Source organism: Schistocerca cancellata, chromosome 1 (assembly GCF_023864275.1).
Source record: "Schistocerca cancellata isolate TAMUIC-IGC-003103 chromosome 1, iqSchCanc2.1, whole genome shotgun sequence".
Lineage (NCBI taxonomy): Eukaryota > Metazoa > Arthropoda > Insecta > Orthoptera > Acrididae > Schistocerca > Schistocerca cancellata.
In genome coordinates, this window is record NC_064626.1 from 300,844,129 (window position 1) to 300,865,457 (window position 21,329).

Here is a 21,329-nt window from a genome sequence, read left to right on the forward strand (position 1 = left end):
TGATCCAGATCATGAAAATGTCGTCAGTGAATTTGAACCACGGAGGATTCCAGTCTGGTTGGATAGGGAGGATTCCAGCCTGAATAGTTAGGGAGGATTCCTCTAAATGGCCCATGAATAGATTAGAATTTGATGGTGTTATGTAGGAGCCCATTGCTGTCCCCAAATTTGTTTGTAGCTGATGCCTTTAAAGAAGAATTAATTATGGGCGAGAATATAGTCATGGTGACCAGACAGGAGTTTGTAAGTTTAGAGTCACTTGGGCATTGTGAAAGATACTGTTCTGTAACAGCAAGACCATGGCAATGGGGATGTTGGTGTAGATGGAGGCAGCATCACCAGTGATAAGGAGGGTGCTGGGTGGTAAAGGAACAGGAACTATGGAGAGTCATTGTAGGAATTGTTTAGTGCCTTCTGTATTGGGGGATAGGTTACAGGCAGTAGGCTCAAAATGTTGGTCCACAAGGGCAGAGATCCCAATGTGGGGTCACAGTAAACAGTGTTTTGTTGTTAGCTCCTGAACCACATACGCCCTGACTTCCAATCCACCCTCTATAAATGGCGTCATCCACATACAGAGCATGATTGTGTTGTTATGCCAGTTGCAGGTGTAATGTCCGATGTGCCACATCCCCCTGCCAATATAATTATTCCTGGACCTTCAAATTGATGACACTCTCTCCCTTCATCCTCATGTATTTTGTTTACCTCTGTATGCCATTTGGTACATCTTATATCTAACACCCCCCCCCCCCCCCCCCCACCTCTCCGTGCATGCACTTTGTTGTTTTCACATAATCCAATTATACCCTCTTCCCACCCACAGACCTGCAACCCACTCTATTGTCATCTTTTTATTCATTTTTTCCTTTTCTCTTATCTTATTTTCACATTGAATTTATTTTGTTTTCATTTTTCACTATGGGCAGGTTTCGTCTTTTTTCAATATACCTCATCTATTTCTTATTTTTGAGGTTTTTCCCAAATATTTTTACATAATTTTACATATTTTTATGCATTTTTATCCTCCTTCGTCCTTCCGTCTGCCAACACAGGAAAGTGTCCCCTATCACTAGCCAGAACGCAGTCACACACACACACACACACACACACACACACACACACACACACACACACACACACTCTTTCTATGTTGTAGCCTAATTTGTGGAATTCCCCCAAAAAGCCTGACCATCAAATTAACCATCTCCATCTGCAATCCCTGTTTTCCCAATGACCTCTGTTGTTCAAATTCAGGTAGTGCATAGTGCTCAATAATCTTGTCCTTCATAACCATATCAGTCAGTCCTAAGCCTCCCTGCACAACCTCCTCTCCATTCATTGAGTTCTCCTGCTCCGCAATCCAAAATTCCTGCATCCTATCTCCCAGATTGAAACCATTACAAATCAGAACAGCATGTACACCACCAACTCAAAACACTTGTCCAATCTGTTCTCATATTCACACCTTGGATTTCCACTATTCACCACCACCACTACAAGAGCATCCATCAAACTTCCCTCGTAACCACAAAACCCACCCTGCAGGCCTACCAAATTTACCACACCCTCAGAAACTCCCTCCCATCCCCGTACAGAACCCAGAGCCTAAACAAACCCATAACCCAGTCATGAGCCTGTTCTCCAAAAGCCTCAGTCGGACAGAAGTATAGACCTTTCCAAAGGCCTTGCCTTTTGCAGCCTAAAGGCAGAAGAATCAGCAATGATCAAGAGTATGGTGATGCAAAAGGTAATGGAAACCACTGCATTAAGGCACATAGTGTGTATCCACAGGACATGTAGCCTGTAAATGAAAAAGTGTGACAATGATCTGTACATTGACAAAAGATTCTGGACTGATACGGATGTTCTTATCAGAGACAGCAAACCATTACCAACAATGATAATTCAGGTATACATGCCAATGTCGCAAGCTGAAGCTGAAGATGAGGTGATAGAGAAAGTATATAAGGAAATCAATAGGGTAATACAGTATGTAAAGGGAGATGGAAATCTAATAGTCATGGGGGAATGGACTGCAGTTGTAGAGGAAGGAGTAGAAGAAAGGTTACAGGAGAATATGAGCTTGGTACTAGGAATGAGAGAGGAGAAAGACTATTTGAGTTCTGTAATAAATTTCAGCTAGTAATAATTAGTACTTTGTTCAAGAATTCCAAGAGCGGTAGTTATACTTGGAAAAGGCCGGGTGATACGCGAAGATTCTTGTTAGATTTACACCATGGTCAGGCAGAAGTTCCAAAATCAGCCATTGGATCATAAGGCATGCCCAGAAGCAGGTATTGACTTGGTCCGTAGTTTAGTAACTGTGAAGAATTGGCTGAAGTTTGAGGACGACTCAGAAAGAACCAGTTTGCAAAGAAATTGGATAGGGAAATACTGAGGAATGAAGAGATATACTTGAAGTACTCTGAGGCTATAGATACTATGGTAATAGGTAGCTTAGTACACAGTTCAGTTCCAGAAGAGTGCACATCTCTAAAATGGATAATCACAGAGTTGGAAAGAGAAACTTGGGTACAAAGAAGGTAATTGCAAAGAAAACCTGGATAACAAGAAATATACTTAAGTTGATCGATGAAAGAAGGAAGTACAAAAGTGTTCAAAGAAATTCAGGAATACAGAAATACAAGTTACTTTGGAATGAAATAAAAAGTGCAAGGAAGCTAAGGAGAAATGACTGCATGAAAAATGTGAAGAAATTGAAAAAGTGGTGGAAAGACTGCTTCAGCATATAGGAAAGTCAAAGAAGCCGGTGGTGAAATTAAAAGCAAGGGCAGTAACATTAAGAATGCATTGGGAATTCCACTCTTAAATGCTGACGAGAGAGCACGTAGGTGGAGAAAGTATATTGAGGGCTTTTGTGAGGGGGAGGACTTGTCTGATGACATGTTGGAAGAAGAAACAGGAGTCACTTTAGAAGAGATAGGTAATCCAGTATTAGAATCAGAATTTAAAAGAGCTTTGGAAGACTTAAGATCAAAGAAGGCAGAAGGGATGGATAATATTCCATCAGTGTGTCTAAAATCATTGGGTGAAGTGGCAACAAAATGACTGTTCATGTTGTGTTTAGAATTTATGAGACTGACGATATACCATCAGGCTTTCAGAAGATAGCAAGAGCCGACAAGTGAGAGAATTATCGCACAATAAGCATGACAGCTCATACATCCAAGTTGCTGACAATAATAATACACAACAGAATGGAAAAAATAAATAAAGATAAGTTAGATGATGATCAGTTTGAGTTTAGGAAAAGTAAATTCACCTGGCAGTTCTGATGTTACAGTTTATAATGGAAGCAAGACTGAAGGACAGTCGAGACACATTCATAGGATTTGTTGTTGTGGGGAAAGCATTCAATGATATAAAATGATGCAAGATGTTTGAAATTCTGAGAAAAATCAGGGTAAGCTACAGGTGAAGATGGGTAATATACAGTATGTACAAGAACCAAAAGGGAGTAATAAGACTTGGAAGACCAAGAACAAAATGTTTGCATTAAAAAATTTATAAGACAGGGGTACTCTTTCACTGCTATTGTTTAGCCTATGCATCGAAGAAGCAATGATGGAATTAAAAGAAAGGTTCAAGAGTGGGATTAAAATTGAATATGAAAAGATATCAGTGTTCAGATTCACTCATGGCATTGCTATCCTCAATGAAATTGAAAAAGAATTACGGAAGCTGTTGGATGGAATGAACAGCCTAATGAGTACAGACTATGGGTTGACAGGAAATCAAAGGAAGATGAAAGTAATAAGAAGTGACTACAGTGAGAACAACAAGAAACTTAACACCAGAATTGGTGATCACTTAGTAGATGAAGTTAAAAATTCTGTTACCATGGAAGCAAAATAACTCATGATGGACAGAGCAAGAACATAAAAAGGAGACTCGCACTGGCAAACAGGTTATTCCTGGTGAAAAGAAATGCACGAGTATCAAACATATGCCTTTATTTAAGCAAGAAATTTTTGAGAATTTGTCTTTCGAGCATATCATTTTATGATAGTGAAACATGGACGTAGGGAAAATCGGAACAAAAAAAAATCCAATGGTGTGGGATGTGATGCGGCATAAGAATGTTAAAAATTAAGTGGACTGATAAGGTAAGGAATGTGGTGGTTCTCCTCAGAATTGGCGAAGAAAGGAGTGTATGGAAAACACTAACAAAAAGAAGGGACAGGATGATAGGGTATGTGTTAAGATGTCAGGGAATAACTACCATGATACTAGAGAGAGCTGTAGAGGTAGACAGAGGCTGGTACAGGGGAGAAATTGATGGTGGGCTGCATCGAAAGGGGGGGGGGGGGGGGGGGAGTGGCGAACAACCTTCCCCCCCCCACCCACCCTAATCCCCTGCAGCACCTGGCAGCCCTATCCTGTCCCAGCCCTGTCCCTGTTTGCTCCCACAGGCAAAACTTTGATCTTTCGCCACCCCCCCATCCGGATATCCCTCCCCCTAGCATGCCACCTCCTTATGCTCATCCCTGCTACAGCTAGATTGCTGCTCATGTAAGATGCATTCCCAATTGGGCTTTAGCACCCAGCCACAGTAACTGTGTTTTGTGAATATGTGCAAGTCCTGTCTGAAAGCTGAAGAAGTTATTAGTGTTCTTTTCCATTTTTTCCGTTTTATCTACCTGTGACTCATCGCCTCCTCTTGTGTTGCGAGTAGCAATCTCTCGCTTCCATATTGATAAAGTTTTTGACATTGTGTTCTTTTTTGACATGTATATCGAACTCTTGCTGTTAATATAAACTGTAACTATTGCTTGTATAAAAATACTAGTTTTTTCTATAGTCATAATGATGCTTGTACAATAGGTGCTGGGTGGTGGTCTTAGACTGAAACCATTTGCATATCAAAAGTTAGCATAAACAGCAACTTATTATGGTTATCTTAAATCATTTCTAAAGTTTGGTTAAGCTGTACAATAATCAATGAAAATATTTTAGTATATGGAGAGTTCAGGGTTCAGGGAGACATGTAATCATACTCCTAGTCCTTCCATATTAAATGCTAGTTTTGTCATGTCTTCACAATACTGTATATATTTGCAAATTTTTCTGTGCAGAGTAGGCAAAGGTACTGTTCAAGTTTGCTCTTTATATCACTGTAGTTTGGCTTCTCTTATCAAAATGTTTCTCTTTATTTCACATTAACTGTTTTCTTGTGCCACTCAGCTGACTGTTGGGGTATAATGTTCTTCATTCATGTCTTGTGGAATCCTTTTTGTTGTGTTTTTTCCTGACTATGTTGGATGAGTTGCTTTTTTTCTCTGAGAAATGTTTCTTGATTTTGTTTATTCATCATTGTCTTTTGTGTCAGGAATGTTCCTTTAGTAGTATGTATCTGTAAAATCTATTTACTTACAGATAGAAGATATGTTTCAGTTTGCTCTACTTTCCAGTTGTTCCGTAATTAATGTTGGTATTGTATGTAACATTTTTAGTTGAGAGCGAAATTTGGGGTAATTTATAGCACTCCAATTCTACAGATTGTAATGTGGTAATAGTCAGTTGCTATTATCAGTCTTGTAATGAAGTTACAGTTCCTTTTGCGTTACACTGAATGTTAAAATGTACAACAGCTACAAACAAAAAAAAAAAAAAAAAATGGTACAGAAGAGCACTGTAAGTTTTAGCATTGGACTCTCGGAAACACTGGATTTGTCCATTCCTCAAAAGTGAAATTAGGAACAATTTATGAACCAATAGAACTTCATTATTCCTTATAATGTGTTCACTAATAAGGACAGCAGATTATTCTTCTTATATCTTACTGTGACATTGGTAAAAGCTGGTACAATATCTGCCCAATTTTGCATGCAGCTCACTGATCTTTGCCAGTTCCACGAAAGTGAAAGCAGAATGTCTGAGAGAAGTGCTTTTAAGACAGAAGCATATTGTATAATTAAGAACTGAGCAGTGTTTTGTGCAGTGCATACTCAGCAGAAGATTGTAAATATCACAGACAATTTATTATAGGAGTACCGTTCATTTTCCTTCAAAGAGATGTAATTTTTAGCGCAGTCTCTAAATGCTCCAATTTTCATATAAAACAAAAAAGTGTTTATAACAACTAACATTCCGATAGGTGCAAAACCATTGTAATTGATAGTAAACACATTTGGTTCTGTAAAGGTTGTCATGACAGATTTTGTGAATGCCACCTTCTTCTGCTTCATATATTAGTGTAGCATTTGTATGAGGAACTCAGTTTCATATGTGACATACTGGAAAACATGACTTTGTCATGCACTTGTCGTGCTTATTCTCATCTCCTCTTTCTTCACATACATGCTGCTGCAAGACATGTTGCCATTTGTGATAATACATTGGTGATTTACTTTATTACTGACCATTCCTGAAAGTCGAGCACACTGTAGGTGGAATCATGAAACACATTTCATTTCCACCCAGAGACGGTTCCAGCATCCTTGTAGAGTAGCAGTGACCCTGTGCTAAAGAGGGTGCCTCTGGTCTCTAATGTGTATTAGTATTTATAGTGCAAACACAACTTCTAATGAGTCAGTTGGATCAAAAGTACAATAAGGGATAAAGAGGGAGGATCGGCGTTCCTAGGTGTGAATGAAAGATCATAAGCGTGTCATATGCTCCATTAGTGAGGCTTATTCACATGGAACTATGCTAATCTGTCCAGATATATTGTCATTCTGTATGATTTGATTTATGTTTTGCTTGTAATGCGCTGCATAAAGGTTTTGTGATAAATACAATGTAATACTGGAAACTGTTTAGCTGCCCAGATTGCTGAGCACATTAAAGTGCATGCCTATGGCACACAGAGGTCTCTGACTCTAGATTGAATCTACCTTGTGGACTAATCCTGTATGTGGTTTTTAGTTTTCCTCATCTGCAAAGGTTAATAATAGGCTGGTACCCATTCCCTCGTTAGATGGCCTTGGACACACACACTGAAAAATGTCACAATTAACCACATGACTTCACTAGAGGCAGACAGAAGTGGTACACAGATTCCCCTCCATGGAAAACTGCCAGTAACTTTAAATGCCTTGGGGAGTGTTTACCCAGCGCAATAAGAGCCTATATATATATGTGTATGGTGGGTATCTTGATGAAACTGAAGTAGTGCAATACCAGTCCAAACCTGACATTGGCTGGATCAAGGACACCTGGAAATTTACTCTCAGATCGTTAAATTAAAATACCATAACTTTTACATTTTATGATGCTAACTTCCACTGAAAAAGCTGAAATTAGCGTTCACTCAAAAGTTCCATATATAAACCAAACCCACATATCTGATAATAAATGAATATTAACACTTATGGAATCCTGTTAAAAAAAACTAGGTCCAGTGCGTATTTCTCTGCCTAATGTTTCAGCTTCTAATGCTGGAGACATCATCAGAGGCTGCAAAGGCCCAGATAGCATTTGAAAATTTAAACAAGCAAACTGTTTTATGTCACAACTGGATGATAGTCAGAGTGTGTGTTTCATCTCCGATGTTATTAAGTTACTGTGTTTGGAATTATTTAATAAACCTTTAATGTAACTTCATTGACTAGCTGTTGTATTTTCTCCATTCCCTCCCTCCTTTCTTTTTCAATATTTTTCAAAACTACTATTTCCAAAACAATAATACATTATTGATTTTTGCACAGACGACATTCCAATCCAAACTTCAAAAGAGGACGGCAGTGTGAGTGGAACTCCAGAGTCTAAGAACTTGAGTGCAATAACAGAGGAGGGAGAGGGTGATGGAGAACGACTCACTCCACGTGCCAGTTCCCTGCGAACAAGGGACAAGAAACTCCCCAGCTTTCCTGGGCTAAAGAAGACAGCTCGAAGCAATGGTGTTGCAGCTTCAGATAAGAAACCAAAGCGCTCTGTCACTGCTGAGACAAACGGTCCTCTGCAGCCTCCTTCAGACAGCCCAGATTCTGGTGCAGGCAGCAGTGAGGGCACTACAGGAGGTGATGGTATGGTTACAGATGCAGGAAGTGGTAGTGTAAGTGGAAATGGATCTGTTGAGGTGGAGCATCTTTCAGCAACCCAAGTCAGTACTGTCTGAGAGGTAAGTAAAGTATCCTGGAAAGAAAGAGACTGAGGCAATAGATCAGTTATTCTACTCTCCATCTCACAACACAGCTGTATTAATGGCAATATGCTTTTGTTGTTTTAGCTAATTGATTATTCCATTTATATCCAAAGTATTTGAAATGCTGACTTAGTCATGGTCCTCTAGTGGTGTTGTGTGTCCTCAGTGCTCGGACTCCAACCACACTTTGACTTACTGTTAGTGTCACACACCTAATTCTAACAGAAGTCAACTGGGTTGCCTGCTACAAGCTCAGTTGCAAACTTCTTCAGTGAAATGAATAAATTCAGTAAAACAAATGAGATTAAGTACCTGTGACGTTTGTCTGCTTTATTGTTCTTCATTGATAGTGCTGAGTGTCAATGTATTGTATTTTTATACTGGCTGAAAAAAGGGGGGTGGAAGTTCAATACTGACTACTATAAATGATGTAGCCAACAGGTGAACAGTTGCGTTTCACAGTTCTTTACTCTCACTGTTCACAAGCCCACAATATTACACAATAACAGAGGAGGGAGAGGGTGATGGAGAACGACTCACTCCACGTGCCAGTTCCCTGCAAACAAGGGACAAGAAACTCCCCAGCTTTCCTGTCTATTAACTATTAGTTAACTTTTGATAAGCCTCATTAATAGTCTGCAGGCAAATGTCAGCATACTGCTAAAATAGTTTACCATTTAACATCTATGAGCAGTAAAAACCTAACCACACTGCTCTTTGCAGAATAATACAGTACATGGGACACTATTGAACATAAACTGTCATTGTTTTAACACATATCCTATTTGTGTTGCACTAATTCCACTATTAAGTTGGTGCATTGTTGTTGGTTGAAACAGTAAATTATTTCCCTCTGAAAATCGGCTGTGAACTGTCTGTCTCGGGGCCTACACATGCCCTACCACCACCACCACCACCACCACCACCACCAGTGCCCTTAGATTGTCGATACCAATGCGCAAAGCTCTGTTTACGTGGTGGTTATTTTCCACAATTCCTTTGAACAGGTAAGTATTTTGCATATTCCAACAACAAAAACCCTTTTCTGCACTGCATTGGAGTGCCAACTAGTGAGCACACTCCCCAAATACTGGCGCCAAAACCTCTGTGTCAGTAAATACATTTAAAAAAAGGTGGAAGATGAGCTTTTTTCTCCGCCTCAATTTTCGACCACTGCCATTTTCATACATTATCCAACGAAGTAAATACAAATTACGTATTGTTAATCTATGAATGTAGCAGCATTTCAATGTACTACAAAAATCCGACTTGCGAGACTGTTTGGGATGTTTGTCAATATGGCCAACTCCACGTTCTGAAATTTTTCCTACCCATGAGAAGAGATGGTTGCTAATAGGAACTTTTATGAATTGTGAATCACATGCAGTATTCTCTTCACTATAAGTATAATACGAATATAAATATTTTGCCATGTATTCTGTCGTGTTTGCTGCTATCTCATTTAAATCCTGTCTGCCTAATAAAGTACGAAACTGGAGTGAGACAACAGCAAACGCGGAAGAATATACATAACATGTCATGTTTATATTCATATTATTCTTATGCCTAATAGTGATATAGTCAGAAACGAAGCACGACAATTGACTAGATTTTTAAATCTAAGATGACTCTAATATCTGTGCAGAATGTAATGTACTAAAGAGGCGTTGCAAAGATTTTCAAACAGAAAAATTTTTGCTAAACTCTCATTCAGAACATTATCTATCATACGCAGTCTATTATTTGGTTCTTGTTGATCATTATCAAAGGAAGCAGCAGTGTAAGTAACAACAAATAGCAGTCTCTTGCCATTGTTTCACTAATGAGATGATTCCTCTTTTTTTTTTTTAATTGTAAGCGGCGGTAGCGTGCACAAAAGCAAGCCATGCTGCCAGCGGTGACAGGCTGTAAACTCTCATTATCAGAATGCAACAAACAATGCATGACACAGTACAGTAATGCATTTTCAGCTTAGAGTGATGTAAACACCTATAACAAAGAGAACGGCACTTATCAGATCAAAGAAAAATAAGCAATCAATTCAAACCAGACAAAGCACGTGAAAAAGGAAGGGTACCCATATATACAGGGTGTTACAAAAACGTACGGCCAAACTTTCAGGAAACATTCCTCACACACAAATAAAGAAAAGATGTTATGTGGACATGTGTTCGGAAACGCTTAATTTCCATGTTAGAGCTCATTTTAGTTTTGTCCACCTATGCTCAATGGAGCACGTTACCACAGATTCGATGACCGATGGATTGGTAGAGGCGGACCAATTCCATGGCCTCCACGCTCTCCTGACTTCAACCCTCTTGACTTTCATTTATGGGCGCATTTGAAAGCTCTTGTCTACGCAACCCTGGTACCAAACGTAGAGACTCTTCGTGCTCGTATTGTGGACGGCTGTGATACAATACGCCATTCTCCAGGGCTGCATCAGCGCATCAGGGATTCCATGCGACGGAGGGTGGATGCATGTATCCTCGCTAACGGAGGACATTTTGAACATTTCCTGTAACAAAGTGTTTGAAGTCACGCTGGTACGTTCTGTTGCTGTGTGTTTCCATTCCATGATTAATGTGATTTGAAGAGAAGTAATAAAACGAGCTCTAACATGGAAAGTAAGCATTTCCGGACGCATGTCCACATAACATATTTTCTTCCTTTGTGTGTGAGGAATGTTTCCTGAAAGTTTGGCCGTTCCTTTTTGTAACACCCTGTATACGGACGGAGCGCCTGATACATAGCAATGGCTACCTGGTAAAGCTTAACTGCTAAGCTTACGACTCAAACCAAACTACTGTAACTGTATAGTCATTCATTCGATCTAAATTGTGTCGAATATTACAAGGGACCAATTTTGTTTCGATTTGGAGGTGCGACCTAAAACTTTTCTCTCCCCTTGAATTTCGAGTCTCAAATTTCAGGTGCGGCTTAGATTCGAGTGCGGCTTAGCTTCGATTAAATATGGTAAAGAGCACATTGTAAGGATTATTTCTGTGTTTGATTTATTAAAATATTCTCATCCAAACCCATTTAATAAAAGTGGAGGCATTACTTTTCATTCAACCCTCGTATTTAGTTGCAATGACAATCCATGTACCTCTTCTGGTAACCCTTTACGTATTGACTGCAACTCGTTTACGGCACCTGTCAGAGTGATCAAATTCTTACCTATTTGCAATTGTGTCTGTTGCATTTTAGTTTGTACATCACTCACACCTTTTAACTTACCTTCCAGCTGTTCTTGTTCCTTGTCTACCGGTGACCACTTTCATTCCAATTATTTATATCCTGAGATAGGTCAGTGAGCAACTCTGCTTTTATCACTTTCCCTATGTTTACAAGTTTACACATTAATATATTGGACAGGTCAGTGCGTGATTCTGACTATGGTTATTGAACTGCTGTGTTAAATAAAATTTAAGACCATCAAACGTTTGCTTTTGTTCATTTTTAAGCATGTTAAAATTTTGTGCATGTTCTTCGGCAAATTTGTCAAACATTTGCTTTTATTCCTGTGTAAAATCATTTTCAAACATTTGTTTATTGTGCTTGTATATTGAATTTTGCATCAAAGTATCTCATTATGTCTTGCATTAATTGTGTCATGTTCAGGATACCGGATGTGCCCACCATGTTTTGCTCATTTATATTCCCATTAGGGGTGTGTGTGACAGGCAAAGTATAATTTAAGAATATGTGCCTTTCGCTCTCATCACAGGAAATAATGCTTCCGTGTGAAAATCGAGAAGCCGTTTTGCCTTCCCTTAATCATAGTAACATCATAGATTACAAAAGTGCTGTCATCTGTATCCCATGATGGGTAAAATGAAATTTTCTGAGGGGTGAAAACTAAACGATATGATTCTGTTTCAGTCAGGAAACTAAATTATTTTGAGAAGATCATCACTACTATCACAGTTTTGTAAGACTCTAGTATTGATTATATAAGTTATCAATAATTACTTTTTCAAAGTTAGTAGCATAAACATGATGGAGGTTACAGGTTTCTCACATAATCCAACCACTACACACATCATGCTTTGTCCCATACATCGCTAATGATAAAAGCATACTTCGTTGATGATAAAAGTGAGACGTATACGTAACAAATGGAACAAATGGAAAATATCTCAAGAAAATGTCTTCTCAAACTTGTATAGTCTAAGGAAGGTAGGGTAACACTGATTTAGAGGATGCAGCTGGCCGTCATGGCGACTGACATTTTCAACTTCACTTTCATTTGGGTTATGTCCACGTCGGTGATATCGTGTGTCTGCATATTCGCTAATGGACTACCAACAATGGATCCATCTAATGTACTCAGTTTTGCTACTTTCAGTCAAACAAACAACTAAAAGTGGTGGAATAAAATGTTCTTTTCAAAATTGTGATGGTCCCACATCACAACCTAATCTTTAGTGCAACACTGACATGAATTACATCTCCTCCTTACAAGGAGAGCACGCCTACTTGTCATCGCCGAATTTGTCCAAATTCATGGTACATGTAGGGCGTGGTGAGACACGAAAGTGCCCCAAGTGAGAACTTCAGATGGCTGCGTGTTCAGGAAATAAAAGGAATTTTGGTACTGATCTATCACCATGTGCGCTTTATCATTTGTCCCTGTGACAGTTTGTTTAGGAAGCAGTGTTTGGCTCAGCAGTAAGAGAACTGATTCGTATTAAAAGGGCCGCAGGCTTGACTCCACCCAGCGGCATATATTTTTGTGCTCCTTTGCAATGCGTACCCTAGTGTCGTCACAATTAACCGCATCATCATACAGGTTATTTTGTATTTCTATGTGCACAACATCAGCATGGGACATCGGTCTTTAAAACAAGTGCATTATCTTGCAGACTTTGGGTTGTGAATGGTCCATAAGGTGGAAACACAAATAATCATATACAGTGAGTTTAATTTGACCGTGGTGGTGCTGTCGGCACATACAGCACCAGCCCCAACGATACCGGCCTGATCAGTGGACAGCTATATAAATGCTGCTACCAGACAACAGATCATCCATCATCATACATTCAGGTTCCGAGTACGTACTATGCTACTGATTGTATACTGGGCTATGAGTACTGGATTCTCTCTCGTGGATACTTGCTCTAGACATGGTTATTTTCACCCTTATTATGACAATGCTTTGAACTGGTATTGCTGTTCGTGTTGTGAACTTTGCCACTGACAGTGCCTTAATCATCAGACAACATCTTGTATTGATTTACAATAGTTTAGGTACAACGCTAGCTGGGTAGCTCATTCACAAGCTTGCTCGTGACCAGGTAATACAAATATTGCGAGATTTGTGTGTGAATATTCTGGGAAATATTGCAATCATTGCAGACAAAACAACTGTACCATGAGGACACTGGAGGAAAATATTGTGGAAAGATAAAAAATGTCATACAAAAGTGAAAATCGTAACATGCCTGGAATGTCAGCAGATAAAGAACAGGAGCCACCAGATAATAGCCTCCACAGTGATGTGTCGAAACGACGATTGGAGACAGCACTGGATTTATGTTTACGGCATTTGACTGAAGAGGATCTGATCACATCAGAAAGTTCCATGGTAATAACCGAAGAACACATTCAAATGGCAAATAAAGTACACCAGAAAATACTAGACATTCTATCTGAATATGCATTTGTGTGCGACAAGGAGTTTATTTGGTTCGATGACGTCGTCAAAGAATGTGAATATGCGGGTGTGAAGGGTAACATTTTGTCAGGTGTTGACTATGAATCCGATGCGAAAAAAATGAAAGAAGATTCAGAATCTGTTCCATGGGATTACAAAATAACAGCGGTTAATCTTGCAAAAACACATCCAAAGTGGAAGTTGAAGAATCTGCAAAGAAAAGGTGCATCTCACTTGAAACATAAGCGGGATTTGTGAATTTGGGAAGAACATATTAAACAGGGTGCAACTTGGAATGACAAATATCACACAATTGACTCCTGGATGTATTATTACTTTGTAGAAGTATGGGGCTGTAACCAGCAAGTCGCTACTAGAAACTTGCAACAATGGGCATGTGCTGCTGCTGCTGCTGCTGCTGCTGCTGCTGCTGCGAGACAGTTTCCAGGTTTGGAATTCAAAGCTTCAGCAACATGGGTCAAGGAGTTTAGACAAAGTCATAAAATCAGACAGAGAAAGGTTACAAAATTTGTATCGGAAAGAGAGACTGCTACTATTGAGGAAACCCTTGCTGTGGCAGAGAATTTTCCTCGCCACATTCGAGCTCTTAACCCCAAGTACGACAAGGGCTGTATCAACACCGATCAGACAGGTAAGCCAGACATTTTATTTGCCTACATCAATCGACATACTCTTTGCACTGTCACATATAATGCATTTATATTTCTATCTTCTCCTTCCAGGCTGCCAGTATCAGTTGACATATGACTGAACCCTAAAACACCAAGTGTCGAAAGTGGTGTACATGAAACAAAAGGATATGAACGAAGTAACACACTCCTATACAGCACAATATGCTATGAGCCTTTCAGGAAAAGTATTTCTACATGTTTACATATGTCTACAGAAGAGTACTGGCTCTTTTGGATCAAGGGATAAAAAATCGGTAGATGCTTACGCAGCAAAATATACAAATGTTATCATCATTTCTTCAAAATCTGGTAAACTGATGATAGACTTGTACAAAAAATATGTAACTGATCTGATGAAGCTCTACATGAAAGAGAATAAATGTGTTCTGTTGAGTGACTTGTGGGGAGGAAAAAGATGTCCATAAACATACGAAGAACTGTTACAAGATTATGACAGATTGCCAACGTACAGTATCAAAGTGATCCCCCCCCCAATATACACCACTAGTGCTACCCTGTGATGTATATTTTTATCGTTGGGTAAAAAAGTTTAATAAAAAAATGTTAAAACTGCACGTACTTCATCGACAAAGAAGAAGAAATCACTTCCTGAGAAGCTTGCATGTAACTACATTCCATTGCAGCGCGAATCTGATCTGTTACCTCTGAGCCAAACACCACTTCCTAAACACACTGTCACAGGGACAATTGATAAGGTGCACATGGTAATAGATCCGTATCAAAATTCCTTTTATTTCGTAAATGCTTGGCCATCTGGAGTTAACATTTGGGGCAGTTTGTTGTCTCACCACGCCCTACATCTACCATAAATTTGGACGAATTTGGCGATAACAAGTAGGCGTCCTCTCCTTGGTAGCATAATCTAACTGGAAACACACAATTCTCAAAATCAAAATAATTTCTTAACATAAGTATCTACTTCTTGAAAAGAATGGTTCAAATAAGGATATAAGTTGGAAAAGTGCAATGGCTACTCTTGGAAGAGGGCAATAAGTGCAGTCATGGAAGCAATATTCTTAAATTTTCGTATCTTCAAGTTACTCTTTGCAGTCTTCTCGATATTAATTCTCCAGTTAATCCTCTCTGGTTTATGCATGCCATGTGTCTGCCTCTCCTCAGTTATGATGGCAACAGTATTCCAACCACGAAACGAAAAAAAGAAATGACAATTGATGTAATGAAAGATTACAAATATACTATTACATAACGTTTAAACAATAACCTGATCGTTTCTGTCTATGCTACCCTACAAGGAGCTGTCGCCGTTGTATAAAAATACTGTTAATTTGGTGAGAGAAAGGTATGACGAAAGCACAATCGACAAAGTCTGTTGCAAGTTTTCTCCTTTACACAAGCACTATGCGGGACATGACAATAGGTACCACTTTGTCTTCTGTAACATGAATCAAGGAGAATGACCTTTGAAAGTTTTTTCCTCCTGTTAATAATTATTACCTCTTGTCTCTCATAGTCCAACAATGCCGATTATGATACGGCGTGATTATTCCCGTGATTTCTGGAAATAGTTCATAATGTGCATAAGAGAGGAACAGGTGTGCTCATAACTCATAAAAAAAAAAAAAAAAATACCTTTCTTCAAAGAGCTATCCACTTTTTATTTGTTAGGCACATATAGAACAAGAGAAGTCCATACAACACAGCAGATGAGAACAGAAGAGCTCTATTAAAAGTGTTAAAACAAGACAGATGATATAAAAAATCTAAAGGTACATTGTTTTTTAATTTTCGTCCACCCTCTCAGATTACATTATTTGCGGCGTAACATGACTTAATATATGTTTGGCTCATTCAGCTGGCATGTGTATGAAAGAGAGAGAGAGTAGATGATGATGATGATGATGATGATGATGATGATGATATAAGTTGCTGTAAGTAGCTCCAATGTAATCTAAAGTGCAAAAGAGTAGCCGATAAGACTACTTTAAGCATACCTTTGAAAAGTTGATTATTTGAATTAAATGCAAACAAAATTTCAGAATTTGATGGCTGTTACAGTCCTTTCTTTTTACCTTTCTTTCTTTCATTTGCTAATAGACATGTTTGACTTCAGTTGCAGTATGTTATTTTCTGTGGACATGAATCTAAATTTTTGTTGGGTTTTTATGTATACCTGTTTGTAGCAATTTTAATAAATCAAGCTGAATATCTTAATAATTGCAATTCCTTTAATTTTTTAAAATCTCACCAAGTCATTGCATCACAAATTGTGTTGTAAATTTTTATACAATTAAATAACAAACTATTAAATGCTGGTTGCAGATACCTAATTAAAATTATTCTAAAATTTTATTTTTACAAGTTACTTACAGTAAAATTTCCCATGGTAGGACCTACGCCACAGGTTCTGCCTAATGGTTGTTCCTTAATAAATCATTACACTCCTGCTGCTTCCCTATATAATGGGACTTTCTCAGTTGCCATCTCATACCCAGTGTTCTCAGCTATATTTTGAACAATTGAGAGCTTTCTGTCAATTTCTGGCGAATTTGCATCGTAATTAATCAATCCCAAATGGAATAAAAGAAGGCCATTTTATGAGATTCTGGGTGCCATGAAATGTCTTTGAAGACTTTCCCATTGTATTGGTTTTTGGTACATATAAAACTGCTGTCTTATGATCTCAGTCCTCCATTCTTAAGTATTACAAAACTGGTATGTTTTTTTATTATCTACTTTTATATGAAACTTCATGCTGGGGTACATATTATTGATTGTATCAACACCTCTTTAAGATGTGAATACGGTCTTTCACCTCTTTGAGTTGAATACAATTTTGATACAGCTCAGTATTATGCACCCCCAATATGTTTCCAGTGGAGCTAAAAAAGCAAGAGTATCAGTTTTTAAGACTTAATAACGGAGGAGAGAGATCATAGATACCAGTTTAACATATACCAAATGCTAACAGCAACAGATACAGTCTGTTCAACCAGCCAACAGATACAATCATCCACAAAACTTTTTACCATCAGTAATCACATAAAAATGTCTTCTTCCATTTCATGTTGAGTCAGTCAATTAAGGTACCAATGACCCAAGAAGACGTTGAGGGAGACCTCTCAGTCGTTCAAGATACAGCTGTGAACAACAGGTATGACATGTTGATGGTTGAACAGATATATGTTTGAAATTTTTGACAAAAGGAAACTGTAGCAAATGTAGTAGTTACAATAGGGAGGGCTCTGTTTACAGCAGAAGATTGTATTTGTTCAGCTACTTGCTCTTTTTGTTGATAGCTTGATTTCTGTCATTAATTAATTGTACCATTGTTTCAGGGAACAAACTTACTGCCCGTACAGAGGATGCAAGCACACTACTCCTCTCACTTTTCCTACAGTCACTAGGACCTGTTGGTGATTTCATTGGCACTTTTTTTGAAGATTTTCAGATTACTTATTTGGCTGTGAATGTTATGTATAGTCTCTGTTTTATTAATTCTGTTATTACATTTTTTGATAGGGAAAAACAATGCATGTAGAATAAGGATCATACAAAAAGTGTGAGGTGTAGCAGAAATATTGGTACAGGTGGTTTTTGTGTGTAGTGAACTGCAGCATTGAAGAGTGTCACTGTCTGTAGCTTCGTTGTATACATATTTGTTTTAGAGATAGGACATAAATATCAGAATTTTCGTAACTGCAAATAGTAAAAGAAAAGATGAAGTATCATTTAGTCCTGAAAGGATTTCAGAGATTTAATGAATCATTGTGTATTAATTAATTAGTTGCCATCTGCTGTTACTATGCATTTTTACATTTACCATTTGAAATTTTGGAAACCGTCAGTAACGCAGAGGTTGATGTAAATTCATATTTCCTCCTATATAGAAGTGTCTCGTTCCAAGCCATGAGTTATCTGATATGCTCAAATGTGGTCATCTCCGAATATCTTAATTTAGCCTTTTCTGTAGTGGGTTCTAATTTCAGTAGTCTAAATATTATCCATGATGGGTGAAAGCTGATATTAATATACATTGTGGAATATAGTAGCAGAATATTTTAGTACATAAGTTTTCCAGTAGCTTGTTACTGGAACACCATTGTATTACATGTATATAATTATTCTGGAATAACACTAAAACTAAGTACTTCAAAGACAGATAAAATTGTTGATATGTACTCTTTTTGTATGGCATTTTTAAATACTCAGATTGTTGAATATGAATCAAACAAGTGTTAAGCTCTACATTGTAATTTATAATGTACTACAAATCTTCTATATTTTTCCTTGTTTCCATGGACTTTAGGTATTTAACCATGTAGAAAAGAGCTGCAATATATTTTGACAACATCTGTGGCATTAGAGAGACAATAATTTGAAGGGACTGATGGCTCTTATATGTTCAAGTATTTCCAAAGATATTGACAATTGAAACAATTTCATGGTGTTGTTTATTGTGATTTTAGAAGTACATTATACTAGTGGAGGGTGTAAAGGTGAACCATATTTTTCTCAATGAAAGTGTGTATTTATTTTAATGACTTAATCTACAATTGTTTGAACATTGTGCTGATTGTTTTCTTGTATCCGTTTATATTGTAATGTAGAGGAACAATGCCAACATACTAAATGTTCATAAAATATAAGGTAAGTAATATTTTGTAATATTACTGCTTCAGGAAAACTCATTTTAGGATATTGCTGTTAAAATTAACAACCCAGAAACATCAGTTTTTTTATGCGAAACTAACTAGGACAGCATTTTCAACTTAACCCTCTTGAATTATTTTCAATATCTATGAGCATGGTTTACAAGTTGTTATTTATCATAAAACTACTGTTATCTAATTCTTTCCACACACTTGCAAAATATGTTTTTACTACCAGATTAGATCATTTTTCCACAAGGAAGGATTTAATTATATTTCATGTATGTTTTGACATACATTTCAGTAATGGTGCATAAAGAGGCATTTATACCAGTTTTGAAAAGTGGACTTGTTTTGCTGTTTTCATCATTTAAATTTATAGAATAAATCTGATCAGAATATTTTGGAGTTCATAATGTAGTGTTTTGAGAACATGAGTGGCATTAGAGCATTGAATTGCTGAAAGTGTTACATTGATATTCCTGTTAGACTAGTCAACGACTTACCTTTTGCCTTCTAAACACTTCGTACCTGATGTTTATCTAACTGTTACGGTTGCAGTTGTAATTAGGCCAGGCCCAATGTATCTTACAAATGTGCAGTCATATCTGCAATGTTGTTAATATATCTGGCAATGTTTTGTGTTGTTAAGGATGATATAGATATTCAGCTTACTGTTTGGAAATTGATGTATAAAGGGTCTATGGCATATAAATATATAGATTTTTTTCCCATTTGGATTGATTATATTTCTCCCTCTCTCTCCCTCTCCCTCTCCCTCTCCCTCTCCCTCTCCCTCTCCCTCTCCCTCTCCCTCTCCCTCTCCCTCCCCTTCCCCCCTCTCTCACCCCTTCCCACCTCTCTCTCCCCTTCCCCACTCTCTCCCCCCTCCCCCCACCTCCTCCTGTTGCATCCCCACTTCTACAAATAAATAATTCACAATTGTAACATAATACATATGGTATTTTTTGCTCCTTATTTGTCACCAATATCCTGAAGTTACTGCTGAACTGTCTTATGTCACAAGTTTGTGCAGTGGTGCATGCCTGAGTCTGATAAACGAAACTTGTAATCATTTTTGATAACTGAGGTGCCAAGGAATGTTTTGCTTACTAATGTCAAGAAATTTTGATACGATTAATATCTCTCAGATCTGTGTGCATGTTTTGAATGAAAGAAACTTGTTGTATTCCATTTGTAATATGTACATTTTGTCAAAAGAACACATTAAGACTATATATTGCAGCAGGCACATACTTCTATGTAGCTACTCACTGGAAAATCTCGGCTAAATACACCACCTTTGCAGATTGTTTAACTATACTTAATAAAGTGGCTACCTGGTATGTGTTTTACAGGCTCATTTTCAATGTTTCTCATTTGATCAAACAGTTATTTCAAACACATTAATAGATGTAATTATCTATCAGTTCATAGAACAATACAATGTAAGCCTCACTACCGGAGGCTAGCTGCAATGGTTGTTACAGCGTTGCATCCCAAGTATAGATTCCGCAGGGGATTGAGTGCCAGGGTTTCGTGTGAAAGGGAATTAGCCAGTTGGCCAAAGTGAGGAGAAGCCATTTACTCAGAGGAATATATTTCCCTTCAAGATTTAACTACCTGCAGCAAGGAACACATCTTTCCTAATATATCAAATCTTTAACATGAGATTTCTACTTAATTGGTAGGCACTGAATGAACATGCTCTATAAAACTGCTTATGAAGGCTAGCTGGCATTCTTTGGCTTACTGCCCTGTTGAGAATCCTGCATCCTCTACTTTCGTTAAGCTTTCACCTTCTGCTCCACCTATCCCTGACATAATATATTGTCAGAGGATTTCTCATTGTCTCATTGGCTAACCTTATGTGTTGTTATAGCATTTTTCAGATACAGTGGAAGGACAGAAGCACCTTTCATTGTGTGATCTTAAACTACATCCTGAGCCCTTCATTAGGTTTTCATGACTTAGTCTATTCCTCACCACTAGCCATGTGCCTTTCTCTCTCTCACTGCTTACATCGTTTGTCTCGCAAAGAGTCTACAAATTTTGCAATCTATATTCAGTTAGTGGAAGTACTTTATTTTACTGTTTTTCTCTGAAGACTTCTTGTTGACCAAAACTTATCTGAGATGCTAGAGATTTCTAAAAGGTTAACTTGGTCTATCTAATCACTTGTCTGAACTACTTTGTTTATTTGGATGCAATATAAGTGACCTTTCCTTTAACTGAAT

General features: G+C 37.9%; 1 protein-coding gene across 3 annotated transcripts in view; it reads left to right on the forward strand.

Annotated features, from left to right (window-relative positions):
* The window catches only part of LOC126172149 (hyccin), a 142,343-nt gene extending 122,514 nt beyond the window's left edge, over nt 1–19,829 (forward strand). For all 3 annotated transcript variants that reach the window (XM_049920856.1, XM_049920857.1, XM_049920858.1), the window contains 2 exons: nt 7,674–8,086; nt 17,779–19,829. In XM_049920856.1, coding sequence (XP_049776813.1) covers nt 7,674–8,083 — 410 coding nt within the window. In that variant the 3' untranslated portion in view covers nt 8,084–8,086; nt 17,779–19,829. The remainder of the gene's footprint in view (nt 1–7,673; nt 8,087–17,778) is intronic.
* Nucleotides 19,830–21,329: the final 1,500 nt, after the last annotated feature.